Genomic DNA, 19397 nt, shown 5'->3' with positions numbered 1-19397 from the left:
CAAAACTGACTGAATGACTTTTATGCGGCAGTTAACTTGCATTTTGTTAAAGGTCCTTTTCGCCTAATCATTGCCTTTGTTGCAAAAAAAATGCGCAAGGACCTGTATATTGTAATAAGCTGTAGGTGTTGATTTTTTTCCATCTGTCCTTGGTTGTTGAGAGCTTTTGAAATCGCTTTCCCTTTGACGAAGGTATAGTGGCAATTTCATTTAATTTTGAAGGTCACATATTTCTTACAGAGGACTGATAAAAAAAAGCACGTCTACCTCAAAACCGATCGAAGAAAATAACTTTTACGTCTTCTTCTGCTCATGTAGCGAAACTAACTTTGGTATTATCAAACATAATTGCTCTGAAATTTCAGTCTGCTTCATGAGCAGATGTTTATTCAACTTATAAAAAAGGGAATTGAATTTTTTAGCAAAGTTGTACAAAACTTTGATTTGAATATATTTTTTTTTTAATTTGACATGAATAAACATCAACAATGTGTGGAAAGCCGTAGCTGAAGCGACTTTGGCAATTTTAGACGGCAGAGTAATGTCAAATGCATACAAAGTTAAACAACAAAAGCCAGCAGAGGTTATTTCAAGACAAACGAAAAAAAATTATTCTTTTCCTTTGGCAGGTCGTAGTAAGAGACAAAGGGTACCAATAAACAGCTGTCAAATTTAATTTATTCGCCAGATAAGTTATTATATTTTCACAATAAAATACAATAACTCCAGTGTATTGCGACACAAACCAAGATGATAAGTAACTCATTACATGACGTCGGACACGACTCTCGAAGCGATTACTGCATGTTGCTTTTAGAGCATTTTAAACATAGTTACTTGGTTGGCTGGCTGCCATTTCTGAATCAAAACACATTGGCAAAAAAAGTGTTCTTTATAAGCATGCGGACCAATGAAATTGTTTCTTTGCCAAAGGCTGAATAAATATTTACGCACTCGCAAAGGAAAAATACAGGAATAATTAAAATAGATTATGATTTGAAAAGCAAATAGTCGTGTTAGTTATCTTTTAGTTCGCACACTTTGAAAATTCGATATATTAAAGTCGTTGCAAAAATCTAGGCCCAAATCAGTTTTCCTTACACAAATCATTTATTGAACTATATCTGTCTTTAATTAAGACCACGTGTACATTTAAAATAATCGGACTGGCCCTTTCGCAATTTATATTCTTTCCACGTTTGCCGGGTTAAAATGTATGAACACTTCTTTCATAAAATCAGTTGTACAAGGGAGTATCGACTAGTTTTCATCCTTGATAGAAGATGTAACATTATATTTTGCTGAATCTTCTCTCTAGCTCGACTTCAGTATTTCCGAGCAAAAGCAAGACAAATACAATAAGGGCTGAATTGCTTTGAAGTGCATGTCTTTCGCCTGCCAGGGCCAAAAATAACAAGAGTTTCCTACGGACTCATTTTTGAGACTTGTGACTCTCAAGAAATCCGTTGAGGTCCAGACAAAAAGAAAATGAGGGACTTATCAAGCAGGTGATCATGTCGTTTCAATTCTGCGGGTGACTATATCATAAATAAACAACAGCTGTAGTTAAATGGTTCACTTGGCCCAAGTGAACCATTTAACTAGTTGACTTTTGAATGGTTTGTTCAGCAAAAGTACAAGTTAAGCTTTAGGAAAGGGAAGGAAAAGCCTTAATTCTTGTCAAACAGAATCTGCGTAATGGCATAATTATCAACAATGTAATAGCAACATCATTTTTGTTCTGCAGACCAATTGAAATGGAAGACTTGTTCGTGCGCTTCGACCTTCTTTTAAGGATTATTCGACGCAGTAAATTATTGGTTTGTAGAATTTGGCAAAAATGCAAAAACAATCGTTCAGATCAATGGCGTGAACTATTGTAGATGCACACGAGAACCATCTCAGTCACTAAGGTGTCTCAGGTTCTATTTGAATCGATTCTGCATTAAAATTTCTTGGGGTTTGATATTCCCAGCACTCACTGTTATGCGTAGGATGAGTTTATTCCGGTTGAGTTTTATGTGGTATTTCCGTAAACACCGGGCTTCTATTCACACAAACAAAAACATCAATTTATTTACTGCGGCACTGTAAGGAAGTAGCCAGTTATTTTTTTTTAAAGCAGTTATTTCCTTCTTTGACGGTCCCCATTTTAGTTTTCCGTCCTGTTCTGTTCGTTAATTAAGGGTTTTGGTGCGAATGCAGACCGTATGATTGACTGACTTCATAAGGACCCAGAAAAAAATCTGGTTTTCCCACTAAGAGTTGATCTACGATTCAGATTACTACCCCTGAGGGGCCAGATCATTAAACTACTGAAGATTCGTAGTAGGGTCGTATCTACTCTAGCTACGAACTGCCTCGTGACTGCGATAAGGTAAGCGTTTGAAGTAGTTTCCTCTGCACCTGTCTTAAACAACACAACACAAGACTAATGATAATTCGAAGAAGAGGAAGAAGAAGAAGAAGAAGAATAGTAATAATAGTAATAATAATAATAATAATAATAATAATAATAATAATAATAATATGCAGAAGGCCACACTCTTGGGCACGGTAAAGATCATTAGAAAAGTTGTCGAAACGTACCTGAGACTGTTGCATGTGGCTTGATCTTGGAAACTTTAGAAACTATACTCGAGGGCGCTTTCCGTTTGACAGAACTGACCAGGCCAGACTGCCTTCAAATTAACACACTTCGAGGATGATATATATACTCCTCCGGAAGAATGCGAGGGATTATCGTGCGAATGTTCCTTCAAATTATTGCATTTTCATTGCAAACTGACGGGTCTGACCGGCCAGTGCTGACAAAAAGAAAGCGCTCTAAGTTTCAAGCTTCTTTAGGCGACCACAAGTGGTCTACTAATTAATTGAGGAGACTGTAAAAAATCCAGTCATGTGAAATTAAATCAACGGATTCAAATACAGACTATATCTCATACTGATATTTTTTAAAATTTCTTTATTACAATTTAATGGTGAGACAGAAATGAAGCAGGGAAAAGAATTAATTAAGATAAGTTGATAAGTAGTCCTAGACCACAAATCAGCACAGATAACCAGAAAATAAATAACATCATAATAATAATAATAATAATAATAATAATAATAATAATAATTAATAATAATAATAATAATAATAATAATAATAATTTAGAAGCTGCTGTTAAAGCAGAACAATTTCAAAAGGAAGCAGTTATAGAAGAAGAAGTGAAATCATGGAGAGAAAAGAAAATGCATAAGGCAGCTGGAAGAAGAGGGTGTTGACACCAACGAAACGTGGAATTGGCTTTTGAAAAAGCTGACCTTAAATCCAGCACTGAAGCTTTCATCTGTGCAGCACGAGAACAAACTGTGAGAACGAAGTGTCCTGTGGACGAGAGTGCGGAATCTCCACTGCGTCGAATGCGTGACTAGAGAGGTGAGAGTGTTACCCATGTCATTAGCGAGTGCAGCAAACTTGCGCAAAAAGAATATAAGAAGAGACACGATAATGTCGCCAGAATGATTCATTGGGAATCGTGTGGTGTGATCTGTTGAATAGGTTGGACAGAGCACCAAATGGTTCGAACACCAGCCCCATAGTGTGTTGGAGACCAATAAGATCAAAGTGTTGTTGGATTTCAACGTACAGTGCGACCATATAATAGGGGCTAGAATGCCGGATATTATTGTTGTGGGAAAGGAGGATAGAGTCTGTAAAATAATCGATGTTGCCGTACCAGCGGACTGAGAGTTAACTCAAAGACAAGTGAAAAAATTGAAAAATATCAAGATCTCAAGCGTGAGATAACAACGATATGGACTTCGCGAAAAGTGGAGGTGATACCGCTTATTGTAGGAGCTTTGAGAGCAATCCCTAAAGGTCTGAATAAGTCGCTTCAGAATATTGGTATAAGGGTAAAATCAGGGTACGTGCAGAAGACCGCATTACAGTGGAACCCACCCTCCCCCCCCCCCCCCCCCCCACTTTTTTTTTGGCCTGGAATAACGGCCATACATTCACGTATAGGAAACCCTCGTTAATGCAGTCACCCGTTAATACGGCCAACGGCCACAATTTTAAATCCCAAACAGTAGAATATTCTATACTTTCACTCCGTTAATACGGCCACTCGCGCTAAATTAAGAAAACCAAAACCCCTGTGACATGTCAATTTCATTGACCTTTGTTATTTACTACTGTAATTGAACAGCTCATTTACTTTACAAATTACAACACTCCTCCCTGTTTTCATTACAAACGTGATCTTGACACTGCTGTAACATCCAGTAAGGCAAATCGCGGAGGGATTAAGGGAAGGGATTAAAAACACGTCTTTCGCACAGGTAATTACGGCGGCTTCCGTTTATTAGAAGCATAGTAAGTTGGGCCTGTTCTTGTTTTGATTTTAAGCTCAGGACGTACAGTGCACTTTAAACTTTTTAAAAGCGTTTTATCTACTGAGCGAAGTTTCATGTATGTTATACAATTACTGTACGTTCATTCCTGTTGTTCATTAAAGCGAAAAGTTGTTCTGGAAGTGCAAATGCGATATTTGTCATGACGGCCCTTTAGTCATGAATTTCATCCTATCCCGGCCACCCCGATAATATGACCAATTTTTTTGGGCCCGTTTATGACCGTATTAACGGAGTTCCATTGTACTAGGAACTGCAAGGATACTACGAAGAGTTCTTGAGATTTGAGAGATCGCCAGAACTTTGTGACCCTTGATTACTAGCTGTAACCCGCTCCTAGGGAATTTTAGTGTCCGGTTGACCAGCGAGACTGGGTTTAATTGTATTTATTATATGGCTTGTGTTTGTAGCCGATATAACGCGCGCTCTGATTGACTAATTGTGACTGGATTGTAGGGCATTATTCTCCCGTAATGCCCATGGCCGATTACGGGCTTGCAAAAACAAAGCAAAATGTAATTAAAAAGCTATATAATAAACTACTTACTAACCGAGCTAGCTCGAGCCGTACTGGGGAATATTGGCCGCTAGGTCCGTACTGCCACGACCTCGGGCCAATATTCCCCAGTACGGCCCTCGCACTCGGTTTGTAAGAAGTTAATAATAATAATAATAATAATAATAATAATAATAATAATAATAATAATAATAATAATAATAATAATAATGATGATAATAATAATAATAACAATAATAATAATAACAATTATCATTTAGCTTTACTTTTTACTCCCATTTGTACTACCTAATTTGATATTGTAAATATATAATAATGTTCTAGAGTATTTATCAAATCACAATTGAACATAGCATTATTATTACAGAGAATCGTATTATTTTATAGATATATTTTAATAGTTGAAAATAATAATAATTATAATAATATTAATAATGATATTTTAAAATATACTATATTCATTAAAATCAGTGTTATGAAAGACAAATACTATTTGAAATGCGGAGTTGACATTGAAGATAATAGCAGGTCTAGCAGTGATGAAGGTTGTCTTCAATCTTCAACTTCAACATACTTCATTCCGCACTTAAATACATGTCTTTAATACATGTAGTCTCTAACAAATATCTTCACCCTCTCCGGGTTTGTTACGAACTTACAACATGACAAACACTCAGTTGGCTTGAGAGCTCGTATGGGTAGAGCACTCAGGACTGCACCAGTATCATTCACAGAAGTTTCCAGTTTAAATCCCCTCTTAGCCTGAATTATTCAGGCTTTCTTTCGTTATTGCAAACTGAGTAGCGATATATCTGCGATGTCCGTCCATCTCATCATAATACTCGAGCTAAATGCTTGCTGTTACTCGATCATGAGAAAGATAAAAGTACACGATATTTTAACATCACTATAATGCATCACTCAAAGACAAGAATATTAATCCGGCTCAGCAATTTAAGAATATGAATATTGTCAGTCGGGTACGCTCTGGCTCTTCAATGCTGCTTGAAATTCCCTCGATCACACGTACAAACTCTGCTCCTAGATTCACACCTCTCTGAAGCAATCACTTAAGTTGATTATTTTTCAGTCTTCCCTGATTCCATTTTATTTCACCATGTCTTAGAGAATAACGTTCTCTTGTGTTAAAGTTAAAAGTACTTAAATTGCCTACCTTTTTAAAAAAATATTGGAACACTGACTTAAATTTAAATAGAAAGAACAGGGAGATATTCTATATCCTTATCAGTGGTGATAAAATTATTTCTTTTTGCAACGTTTATCCACTCCCGAAAAGATGAATATACTGTTTTTTACAATGCTTTTGTTACTTGTGAGAGTTCTTGAGCTGTTCTTGAGCTTCTCCGCTATATTTTTCGTCATGTGGAGGTTATTTAGTCGGTTAGAAAAAAGGTTCGATTCATGCGAAAATGCTTTGCCTTGAATTTTCAATATATGCGATATACACTCCTTGTAAAAAATTGAACCACATGGAACCGTGAATTGGATATCTAATACCAGAGGTTTATGGAAAACGGTTAAACCGTAAGGGCGTGCGTTATGAAATAAAAGTCATGATCAGGTGCCCGGTGCAGTCTTACTGAGGAAAAAAAATTAAAATTATGATCAAATATAGAACAGAACTCCTCTGGACTTTTGCACAATAATTTCCAAAGAAGACCTGGAACGATCACATTACTACAGCTAATAATCTAACCACAGGATCGAAGACGAATAAAATGACTCATCAAATGCTCTGTGAAAGTGACAACGTAATTTGTAAAGAATATACTTGACAGCCTATACTCTTCCCTTAATGTATTGTTATGACGACATCATTCTACCGTGAACATGACTAGCCGTGCAGATATTTCACCGCAGCCTTTCGTGCAATGTTTTCAGCTCCAAAGAAAAAAACAAAGCTAGTGAAAACAAGGCGGGCAAACAAAGAAGTTGTATTTTAAATATAAGTAAAAGAATTTCTTGAACGAACGAATACCCCAAAGTTGCCCGTACTCTGTCAATTACTCTCCAACAGAAGGGAAGTAATTAATACACAGAGCAGAAATTCTCTTCTGCTTAATTCATAGAACTGCTCAGAGAGTATGCTATTATCATACTGCTCAATGAGTACGCTATTACACAGCCTACAGAATGCGTAATTGATACTCGAGAGGACTCAAGTTGCAAGGCATAATCACTATTCGGTTGTAAAAGCCATTTTCGTCAAATAATTACACGATAATTAATTCGACTTCTAGGGAGTATCTTCAAAGGCGAAAATTTCAAAATAAGCGGTAGATTACAGTTCACATAACCGTTCACAAAGCTTCCAGGTGGACAATCAAACATAGCCGTTTCAAGCTTAGCCTACTCTGGCTTAAAATACATTACGATTCAATACTCTTTTACCAGTTCTCCTCAGAGCTTAATTACCCAACTGAGTCAAAGTCCCCAATACCTAAATATTGTAATCGCGGAAGTAAACTTAAGGAGCGCTAGCACTCATCAATATAGCCATTCCCGCCATTTTAAAGGGGTGAACTGAATTTAACATAAAATACAAAAAAGCGATTTAATTGATACAAAATTACTTAATAGAGCCTTACAAGCTAATTCAATGGACGGGAAAAGGCTAAAACCTTTATTAATAAAAGGAAAACTAAAGCTGGCAAAAGTACAACCTGGATGCATGTGATATTCATCAAACATATCGGCATTTAAACTTCGAACCTGTCTCAAAAGAGCCGCGAATGTACACTTCCAAATGCTGTTGTTTGTATATTACCGTTAAACATTTTATTTTCTTAGATAAAAACAAAACAACTTGAGGGAGAGGCCAGTTGCTGAAAAAGTGCGAATTACTCCAACTCGGGTGCGCAGTAAACGTTGATCGAGTTTTGGCCAAATAGAGTTCTTTCAAAAACGTAACTTTGGTGGCTGAAGATGATGGACACTGATGATTAATACCGGCGAGCAAAATTTGTTGAAAAATCTTCCTTGATCAACGGACTTGCTTAAGAAGCTATGAACGCCGCGTTGGCCTTCAAGTAAAGCCTTTACTTGAAGACCAACACGTTGAAACTGTCTGATTCAAATAACGGAACCAAGATCGAGAACTTTCCCTCCTGGTATCTAAAGGAGAATTATTAGGGTCAATGCAAGTTACGAAAATAAATCGGGGGGATAGAAAGAGCGACTGGAGTATAATTAATTTATACATCGTCCAGTAGAGGACAAGGGATCGATATTAAAACTAAAACGGACGGTCATTTCTAAAGCTATTATTCTGGACACAATGACGAATTTGGTGTATCAAACATGTTTTATTAGGTTTTATAGTAGTTTCAAAGGTTCTTCATTTGTCCGCCTGTAGGGGTTGAGACATGTATTCTATAGTCTAAAGCTACCAGCGAGAAACTGCTCTGCCAGAGTAAATACGTTAATAAACTGAGAAAATTTGAAAAAAAGGAAACTCGTGATTCGTTTGGCAGCTGTAAACCCTGCCACGACAATTTCTATCATGTGAGAATAAGACGGGTTCTAAAATGTGAAGACAATCAAGATAGCAGAGCTGATAAATTGGCCTTTATGGTATTCCTTTTACACAACGAATTTGAAACAATTATCGCTTAAACTAGAGCATAACCTTAGATTTAAAGTAACAAAATGGTTTTTACTCGTTTAAGATCACGAAAAGTTTAAAGGTCTTAAAATTTCGCGGAAATAAAGATCATTCAAATTTTGATCAGCTGAACAATGTGCCTTAAACACTTGAGCTTAAATTAGCATTTTGGAAACATCACCTTCTGGGGAGAATGCAAAGATGATCGCTTAGAATTGTATTCACGTGCAAAATAGGGTTAGATAATCCGAAATTAAAAGCTCTTTAAAATCCCTTTCAATTCTGAGAGAACCGGGGATTAACAAAAAGAGCAGTGTAGTCGTTATTCTAATCAGCAATTTATTTGTAATTAATAACAAGTCCTGTTGGAGTTGTATGTTTTTTACTGACGGGAATTTCAAAACGCTTAGATAGGTTGACAGTAACTTGACTTCGCGAATAAAAGAACTTTGGAAGCTCAAATCTGTCCACCTTTCTATATCTTCGCATGGCGACCCACGAAATTTCGTAATTGAACTTGAGTTGCGTTGTTACATAAACAAAAGAGGAAATTATAAACATGCATCGATACAAGACAATGTTAGCCTCTTGTTCTATTGTTTTTCTTGGTTATAGGGAGTGTTATATCAGTGTTTTTGTTTCCGTTTTTTGTATTCAACAACGAACGGTAAAAATAATTGCTCTACCAGTTTTCTTCTTTATTCGTAACAATTTTTAACTCTACGTCATTTCTTCTGCAACTTTTGGTTTGATTAAATTTTTTTTTTTGAATTGGTAATAACTAATTTTAATTTGGTTGAAATTTTCCTGAATCGCGTCAGCAGGAAAAAGAATTGTTTTGAAATCTTGCTAAAGGAAAGTGGAGAAGAATTACGGCCGATGCATTTCATGGGGACTAATAAGTTAACATTGGACAAAATATATGAAATTTATAACAGATTCAGTTTACCAAGCTAGAAGTATGATCAACGTATTTCAAATGAACAGTCAAACGGCAGTGATTTAAAATATCTTCAAGGAAACTTACCCTTTGGCCTACAGTGTTTTACATCTTCAGTAGTACATTCGTCATCCGTCTCTACCTCGCAATAAGATCTCTGTGCACGAGCTCTTTTAGGCCGACAACTGGATGTTTCCTCGTGGGTCACACTTTGCTTCGAATCCACTTTAACTGTTTTGGGCTCCATTTGTCCTTGCGAAAATACAATTGACTTATGACATCAAAAAAATGCGCAAATTTCACCTCTTGGGACGAAGTGTTAGTTATATGCCCCGCCGCTAAAGGCCTTTAAAAATACGAATTTCCGGACTGGTTAATAACTGAGATTCGTTTCGTCAGCAGGTGCAAAGAACTCCCACCTTCCGACTTTTATGATCAAGGGGACAAAGTTGTCTTTATGAATATACAATCGTGCGCGAACAAAGAAAGCACACTGCAGTTGCTCTGACACGACATCTGATTGGATAGTTATAACAATACACGAAGAGACTTGCCATGCTCTTATAAGACCATCAGAGAAGTTTTAATTTATAAATATTCTTATTGGGGCTTTGTAAACACATCGGCTAAATTATTCAGGTTACGCTTTTGCCTTGAGCTAAACACGAAAATGATACAAAATGATTTATAATGATTAACCTCGAGAAAACTCAAAGCGGCAATACAGTGAAAGACCTAGGATGACCTAAATGCCTGTTCAGTACTCGTAATAACGACAATAGTGACCAATTTAGATCTTCAATTATTCGACGGGATAAAAGTATTACATAATTTTCCCTCGTTTATGTTTTCTTTCTAGAGGATACAAAAGCTACCTTGTTTCAACTCACTCGCTGCATTAATGCATGAGCTTTCAATGAAATGGAACAGCTGGCGCAGATTTTTACAGGAATCCTTTGATTTTTTTAGACGCGTTATTTTCACCGCGCTGAAAACCTCGAAAATCCCAAAATGCTCACTCAATAACCAAAGGGAAATTTTAAAGCGTATGGTTTTTTTTTTAAATCGAGAAAAGTCACCTTTAATTTCTGCCTTGTTCTCGGCTTGAGTGAATCAATTACGGGAATATGAATCACCGACATTACACAGTAAATACAGAACCCAACGGAAGGTTTTTTTTTCTCTCTAATCTAAATTTGAAACATCCTCGTTTATTTTTTCCCTATATCCAAAGAAAATTGTGCGATCTTTAATTGGCAACAAAGTTACATGCCGTACATCCTCTGAAAATTGCGTTTTCTCGCCATCATTATCATTATTATTAGTAGTAGTAGTCATAATAGTAGTATAGTAGTAGTAGTAGTAGCAGTAGTAGTAGAAGTAGTAGTAGCCTTATTATTACCATTATCATCATCATTATTATTATTATTATTATTATTATTATTATTATTATTATCATCATCATCATCATCATCATCATCATCATCATCATCATCGACTGGAATGCACGCCGATTGAAATTTCGTCCCTGAAAACAGGCAATGAATGACAACAGGAGTTCCCTCAACATCTACTTCTCGAGCAAGCATGAGCAGTTGTTTGAGCCCTAACCATAAAATAACACTACTTGTAACAATGTGCTTATTGTTTTCAATAGGCAGTTAACATTCTGACGAAACGGGTATACTTTAAGACGTTTATTAGCAGGAACTGTTCATTTTGTTACGTATGATATTTCTAGAAATACCTGTTCCATTCCAAATTAAATTTCCAATTCCTGGCGTTAAAATGCAAAAATACCTTCGCATTCAGTGAACCAATCAGGAACTCATGATTAGGAGCGTACAGTGGAACAGAGTTTTTACAGACCGAGTTATTTTTAGATTAATTTTTTCTGCAAAACCAGGCCTGTCCGGATAATCACAAAGTTTGCATGAGAAATTATTACCCAAGGGATTGAAAATGGTCTCTCTGGGAAGCCAAATCTTACTTAGAACTCGTCTAAAGATAACTTGATCTGTGAAATGCTGTTAAATACTGTGACCTAGTATTGGAGTTGTGGGCTGCTGATTATATGGCTCTTTGTTCACAAATCTATAGCATTTTGTTCTGGCCTTCATTGAAAGCAGCTTTTTTAGTGTTTAGCGCAAGGCAAAATTCCGGTTACACTAAGCCTCTAAGAATCCAGCTTATATAATTAGAGCCTGAGATCGTAACGAAGATCTACCCTACACATCCATAGTTAGTTGCCGTGTGAGTCACGAGTCTGGGTCAATGTGAAAGTCGTGGGTCAAAGAGGATCTCAGCGGGATGGGATGGGGGAGGTTGAACAATTCGCCTTTTCACGGCTAACAGTTAACTTGTGTGAAAAAAGACAAAGAAACATCTCAGTGGACATAATTATGGAATAGTTTAAGTTATTGGTTATCACAATTGTGTTGTTCATATCTGTACAGGTTATATAATGGGGTACCCTCCCCCCGGGCCCAGGCCTTGAGTTGTTTTCGAGACCTTGTCATTGTGCGCTTAGAGATGAAAAAGTCTGCTTCGTCATCTCCAACGCTTTCATCTAAGTCACTTTACTAGTAGGACTAGAGGGAGTAGACGCGAGAATAAAAAGAGGTAAAAAGATGAATGTTGCCCTCTGATACGAATGTTATAGGCACCCCTGTGACCTCTGCGACCTCCGCTTGGGTCTCCGTCGTCTCGGGGAAGACACATGAGTAAACGCTGTGTTGACCTGGTCAGTTGCAAAAAAACATTTCAGTCGCAGTGGACACTGTTCGTTCTGCATACACGGCTGGTGGTAAAGCTCCTGCCTTATCCCTTTTTGTCGCACTTCTTACGGTCCTTTGCCTCACTGGGGGGTAGCTGTCCAGCCAATCCCGCATTGCATCTTTGTCATTTTTGGGAGCGTTTCAGAAGGTATTGGAGCCATAAAATTTAATCAGCCGGCAGCACTCCCGTTCGTGGTACGGGGTAATATGGCAATGGACGGTTATAGTATTTTACGGCCAATTTACTAACTCTTTTCAAAGACCCTTGTGCTATCGCGCTAAAGTCTTGGGCGTATTTTAGAGCGGTGAAAGTCTCATGCTTAAAATGGGACTGACACGCCATGTAGAGTCTCTACTTGTGTTGTTAGTAGTGTTTTCATAATGATGTGTTCTTTGTAATTGCATTAACACGTGGTACATTTTTAACCAGGTTGTGTATCCCATTCAACAGAAGTCCGATTAATGTTTGGGCCTTTTGTGAGACAGTTCCTTGTGGACCGTTCGTTGCTGAGTCTTACTTAACCAGGTCGCCTTTTTCAGTTACTTTACTCCCAGTGGATTGTATGTACTCGTGCACTTTCTTAACATTCAAAACCACCTTTTCTGGCGCCGGATGTAGAAGGAGCTTCTTCGCAAGTAATGTCAAAACTGTCGTACAAAATGCCTAAGTGACTAAGGGTTAGACTCTTCTTCCCTTCCATTGAAGCGAGGGAGTCTGGGAGAGAGAAAAGCAAGAAGGGAGGCCTTGAGAACGGAACACGCAAGGGAGTTGAAACGGTATCGAGAGCTCTGAAATCTCTTAAGACTCTAAATATTTCAAAATACTACCTATGCCACCTATTCCACTTCTTTCATAATTTTGAAAAAAACACAGTAAATGTAAAATGGGTTGTTAATTTTTATCACGGCTAACGGCTTTAGTCATTTTCACGCTAAACGGTTAACATTTTTCGACGTTTCACGGCTCTCGATTAACTCCATTGAGACCCTCGTGAAAGAGTTGAAACGTGGAAAGTTTCACTTCTCTCTTGCTGACAAATCAGTTTCATTGAGATGCCTATCACGTGCAGGCGTCTAAACGGATGAGGTGTCCTGGGGTCTAGTTGGTCATGTGACACTGTTGTGTTAAGTCGACGCCATGTGCAGTGCTCGAAATTAAAAAAACATTCCAGGTTGCCCCCGTTTCAAAAGCCGGGCAACTAAACCGGTAAATTTTGTTGCCGTGATAAATGCTTGGCTGTCTATTAGGAAAGCCCCTACGAAGCCGTGTTGAGATCACATGGCGCGGTTAGAGCAGGGTAGCCCATAGTTCCAAGCGTGCGCCTTTGGCTTTTTGGGTACTACCCCGACAGAAACTGATTAATTAATCGATCGCCGGAAACGCGCAAAACTTTGATTGACATTTTGAGAGAACTCATTTACCGGTAATTGAACTGAGCTTAAGTTTCAGTTCAGTTAATAGCACGTTTTTGAGAGGATGTGAGTCGGCCGCTAACCAGTTTCTGTTGTTTAAGTAAACCAGTTTCTGAACATTGATATGTTCAGTTTCATGAGTATAATGTAGTTTACAAAAACCCGTCACAAAGAAGAAAAGGAGAGGAATTTTTTTAATAATTGTCTTGTCGTTCTTGCGCTCGAGCACTAATTGGGGACACTGTAAACTAAAATAAACAATTCACGCAAATCAGGTCAAATGTTGGTTTTTGACGAGAGGGGAAAACCGGATTACCCAGAGAAAAACCTCTCGGTGCAGATTAGAGAACCAACAAACTCAACACACAGATGACGCCGAGTTTGGGAATCGAATCCGGGCCACATTGATGAGAGGCGAGTGCTCTCACTACTGCGCCATCCCAGAAATCGAATAGATACAGTTGTATGGTATCATCAATGTAAATAAAACTTTAATTATCCGATCCGCGGTCTCTGCCGTAAACTTTGAATTCCTCGATACTCCAACTGTCAATTGGGGAAGTCTGGGTTTAAATTTTCATTCTCGATCTCCACTGCCTACATGTTTGTGATACTGCATTTTACTAGCTGACAATTTTTTTGAGGAAGCCACACATATTAAAAACACGGGAAAACGCTCAGGTGCTGCAATTTAATTATTGTTAACTTCACACTACTATCGGACATTGACATTAGATAACCGAAAGGAAAGTCGCGTGCTGCTTATGTATTTCTTTTTCTATTTTTGGCTGGGTTGTCCGGTTGTTGTTTCTTCGGGGAACCAAGCTTTCATTTTACCAAACACTGGTCGCCCGGTAAACGGCCGCTAATTTCAAGCAATGCATGTGCTCGGTGAGTTAATAGTTTGTTAATGTACCACATTTGGGCGACGAGAGAATTGACCGCGGGTGCACAAGCACAAATGAGGAAAATTGAATTCTAAAATGCTCACCTGTGATAAACTAGATGAGTAAAACGAATCCGAAGATTGGCGCTATTATGCACCTGTCAGTGTAAACCCCTACCCAGGGAAAACATGGGGCATGGGTGAGGCTTTGTGGGGTCTTTGTCTCTTTGCCTTGCCCAAGGGGGTGGGGGATTAATTCATTTTTTTCCTTTGCCTTCCCAGAGAGAAGGAAGATTAGTACATTTTGGACTTTGCTTTTCCCTATGTGGTGGGGGATTAGTACATTTTAGTCGGTTGCCTTGTCCGAGCAAGAAGGAGTAAGGATACTTCAACAATCCGGTTGGAAAGGGGTCAGAATATGCACAGTAGGAAGTAGCAAGGATTGACAAGCCCACACAACTCCTTAACGATTGAGACTTTTTTAACATATTTTCGTTCTTTGACCTCTGTAAAGCTTTGTTCTTACGAGCATGTCTTTTAGGGATTTTCCCCTTTGAAAAGATATGAGTGGTGGCTGGTTTTGTATCAAGTGCCAATTTTTTAATAAAATATGTTTAAGGTTTAGCACTGCTGGGTGATACTGTGTCACAAAGCCCAGGGCAAGATATCTTTAGAGATTTCATTTCTTTGCTTCAGTGCTAATTCCCTTTCTGGAATGTGAATTTGATGCCTGATAGGAATGTCTCATTCAGACGTTTTGGATAGCCTCTAGCACGGAGATGTGATTTGAATTTGTAAAATAATTAATTAATTTTGAGGACTCTTTTGTAAATCACTTCTCCGGTGAAATTGATCTCCTCAATAAAGATTATTATTATTATTAATGCTCTCTTCAAAAGTTGTTCTTGAAGAAGTAGTGCGTAGAAGTCTTAAGGGCTTCGTCCTTCACGAACCCTTTTTTGACACCTGGTGGGTGGCTGGAGGAAAAATGAGTGTACTGAAAGGTTTCAGTTGGCTTGAATTGTGTTTTTATATCCAGAATGGATTGATTTTGAAAGCGTTTGCCTTTGTATACAACAGTGTTTAAAAATGTGGCTTCAGTGTTTGAGATCTCAGCCGTAAGTTTGATGGTAAGGTTGGCCAATATCCAGCCATCTTTCATTACTTTGCTTCAGCGCTGATCTTGACCTCACCCTTGGTCAATAACCTGATTTGTTATATAGCTGGAGTTTTTCCCGCTACAGCGCGCCCATTCATTGGTTAGTTCATGGTCACATGGCATTTAACAATGAAACTGTTTACCGACAAATGCCATGAGCGGGCAACATTGCGAAAACTATTACGTCAAACGGGGAACAGTTCACTGTTATCCGCCAAATGTTGACCGCTGTTGCACGTGATCAGAGCGTGCAGTTGAAGGTGGCCTGATGTTGTCGCTGGTTTCTGGGCGCTTCTTTCAAAATGTTTGACCCATTTGTTTTTTTTCGAATCTCAATGTTTCCCTCGGCTGCGCCTCGGGGAAACATTGAGATTCTCGGGAAACAAAATGAACTGTTTCCCTCGGGACCAGTCATTAAGTGTTTAATATATAGACTTGTGACGTCCATCGCTACAAGGAAAGGTCGTTTCCCATCTTCATCTCTTCAATGAAATTGAAGTCATATGTAGTGTGCATTTCCTACCGGAAAAGTTGAAGACTTAATGGACTGCGTTGTCTCCTTTTATTGTGATGTCTCCTGGATGAAGATAGAGAATTTCGCACTTTTTCCATGTGAAAATGTGTTGACCAACTATAAGCTTACAGTCAACAAAATTGTCAAAGTTGGATGGCTACCCTATTCCCAACATAGATGACCTTTATACAAAGTTGGCTGGCGGTCAATCATTCACAGAATTGGATTTCAGCCACGCTTATGAGCAGATGCTTGTGGACGAGGACTCTAGGGAGCTCTTCACAATCAGTACGCACCGTCTCCCATATGGGGTCTCTTCAGCACCTGGCATTTTCCAAAGAACCACGGACGATTTATTACAAGGAATACCTTCTACTGTTGTTTTGTTAGACAACATCCTGATTTCAGGATCCAGCACTGAAGTACACTTGGATAACATTGAGAAAGTTTTGGAACGTCTCTCAGTTCTTGAAACCTGCCACCAGCTACTGGGAGACCGTGTTGATGCAGAAGGTTTCCACCCCATTGAATCCAAAGTGGAGGCTATCAAGGCGACCTCTACTCCGACCAAAACCTCCGAATTGAAGTCTTTCCTGGAAATGCTTAACTTCTATGGCAAATTCTTGCCCACTATCTCGTCCACTCTAGAGCCGCTATAAAAGCTTCTCAGGAAAGGTGTCCGTTGGAAATTGGGGGTAGAGCAGCAGGAACTTTTGAAAGGGCTATAAACCTCCTTCAATCATCAGATGTGCTGGTACATTATGATCCTGAGAAGTAAAAGTAAAGTAACCATATTTAGCGTCGATAACTCGTAACAGTAATTCAACTGACGAACCTGAGGTCGACGGTGCGTTCATTTTACTCCCCCCTCTCCATCGGTGCTCCGTTTTACGGGCATTTAAAGCTACTTAGCTACACGGAAAGGAAAAAAGTCGAAACAAGGATGCGAAATCCGGGAATCGAACTCAGGACCTCTTGCTCTTGACGCGCACTAACCGACTGTGCCATCCTTGCTCCTAAACTGATAGTATCCTGTAATGCATAACCCTGTGGTATTGGGGCATTCCTGGTCCATGTTATGGAAGATGGTTCAGAGAAACCCATAGACCTTTTCACGGTTTCTGATGCCACATTGCTTGGGGGCAAACATAAGGACTTAAGGACTTGGGGGTGGGGAGGAATAAGGTGACCTGGGGTCTAGTTGATCATGTGACATTGTTGTGTTACGTCGGCGCCGTTTGCTCGGTTTTAAGTTTATGGTTTGACAACGTTTTTGAACGTTAATATACCATACGGAAGGAAAAATACGCCACAAAGTGGAGCAGCAAAAATCTCGACCTAAAAAACATGTCAGGTCCAAGCACATTAGGAAAAGGTGAGTGTTCTGCGCATTTGCCACTGCGCAAACGCTTATCCCCAACTGAAAAAAAAGGGGGAAGCAGTTTGGGATATCTTTCCAGAATTTCAGATAGACGCATGCTTCCGGTCTCACCGACTAGGTCGGCAGAAATAAATGCTAGGTTTGTTTTTTGGTTGTCCATTTTATTTTCAAAACAAATGAATCTCCAAAACGAAGGCAAGATATGTCAAATGCCATATATGGTGGACCATGGACCAAACAGGGTTAAGGAGTGACACAGGATGAGCAAAGAGCCCATTACAAAGAGCACACAACTCGAAAACATTTGGTGACAGTGTTTTTTCATAACAATTTATTTCAGCTTTATTTCTTTCCACGAAAAAAGACCTTTCCAGCCAATTTGGTTTTATCAAAGGAGTCTATAAAGATAAATTAATCATCGTAAAAAGGATTTGCGAATCAGTGACGTTTCCAACATTGGCCCTTCGTCAAAGCGAGGGGCAAACGCTCGAGAGCTTCAATTTTTCGTGTTTCATTCCTCACCGACAAAGCACCACAGTTTCTCTGAGGGAACCTCCTCTAAAACAAAAAAAAATATTTTAAACCACAGATAACAATTAATGTTTGGAATCACAATTGTTCTTAGTTTTTCCAATAAAAACGTTTGTATCCGAAATCATGACTGAATTTCAAATTTTCCGGGCGCCGCCATTTTCAATAATTGTTACGAGTAATGCCCGCCCTATATTTTCAAAACAAATTAAAGCTCTTTTTGTGAAAAAAACACGGGCAACCGTAACGACAGGGAAATTTCAATTGAAAGTCAAAATAAGCAATTCCCTACTTTCTCAAATCCCATAATACACCTCTAGGTAGTTATGTCACATCAATAAGCCAGTTCGGAGTTTCAAAAAACGAATGTGCACGTCGGGATAACAACAAGCATATAATTCTCTTTTTTGTTACAATTTGTCTCAGAATTCTTTTTTTTTTTTTTAATATATGTAAGAAATAAATACCTAGGACGGAGGTATTTATACCGACTTATTTCATGGTTTTTCGTGACATTAATCCTGATGGATTTTTATAAAATGTAAAAGACACCTATTTTTCTTAATATTGTAAAAATTAAACTGAATTTTCAGCTGCTGTTGTACCACTACTATGATTACAGTCAACCCAGGTCACTCGTGAACAGTGATTCGAAAAATGCAATTAACATAACGAATTCTTGTTTTCCATATTTGGGCATTTCCTGTTCTTTCCGAAGATTTGGAGCGACATTTCAAAAATCGAAGAGCGATTTGGACTTTGCCCGCGCTTTTTCACAATGTTCAGACCAGCGGCCTTCAATTCTTTTGGTCGCGAATACAAGCCAGGCAGACCTGTCAATAAGGAAACAACCAATTTATCTTCGGTAATCTGAGCGATCAACTTTTCAACTGCACGACTTTCCAAACGCTCATCAATACCAGTCTGCATGATACTTGTCCCTGCTCCTGTTATCAGCGAGCGATCTTTTCGTGCACGTGGTGGTGTGATATTTGTCGCCGCCATGTTGTCTTTGATCATGAACTCTTTTATTTCAAAGCAATAATCACATGATACATCGCCTGTATCCTCGTCTCCATTATTAGGTGATATTGTTCGAATACAAGTGTTGAGTTTCAGATCTTGCTCCTGTTTTCTTGACACCGGAAAACCACGTCGAAGAAGGTCACCGACTTCTGCATCTAACTCTCCTCGCACCAGAAGAAGGGACGAATGGATAAAACTGCGTGGTCTTTCTATAAAGCACAGAT

The 19397-nt window shown here is 38.6% G+C and overlaps 1 protein-coding gene across 1 annotated transcript in view; it reads right to left on the bottom strand.

Annotated features, from left to right (window-relative positions):
- Positions 1 to 9949, bottom strand: part of LOC137978774 (DNA-binding protein RFX6-like) — a 33369-nt gene extending 23420 nt beyond the window's left edge. The window contains exon 1 of the mRNA XM_068825836.1: positions 9574 to 9949. Coding sequence (XP_068681937.1) covers positions 9574 to 9733 — 160 coding nt within the window. The 5' untranslated portion in view covers positions 9734 to 9949. The remainder of the gene's footprint in view (positions 1 to 9573) is intronic.
- Positions 9950 to 19397: the final 9448 nt, after the last annotated feature.

The sequence above is a fragment of the Montipora foliosa genome, chromosome 1, assembly GCF_036669935.1.
Source record: "Montipora foliosa isolate CH-2021 chromosome 1, ASM3666993v2, whole genome shotgun sequence".
Taxonomy (NCBI): domain Eukaryota; kingdom Metazoa; phylum Cnidaria; class Anthozoa; order Scleractinia; family Acroporidae; genus Montipora; species Montipora foliosa.
This window is presented reverse-complemented; position numbering and strand designations above follow the sequence as displayed.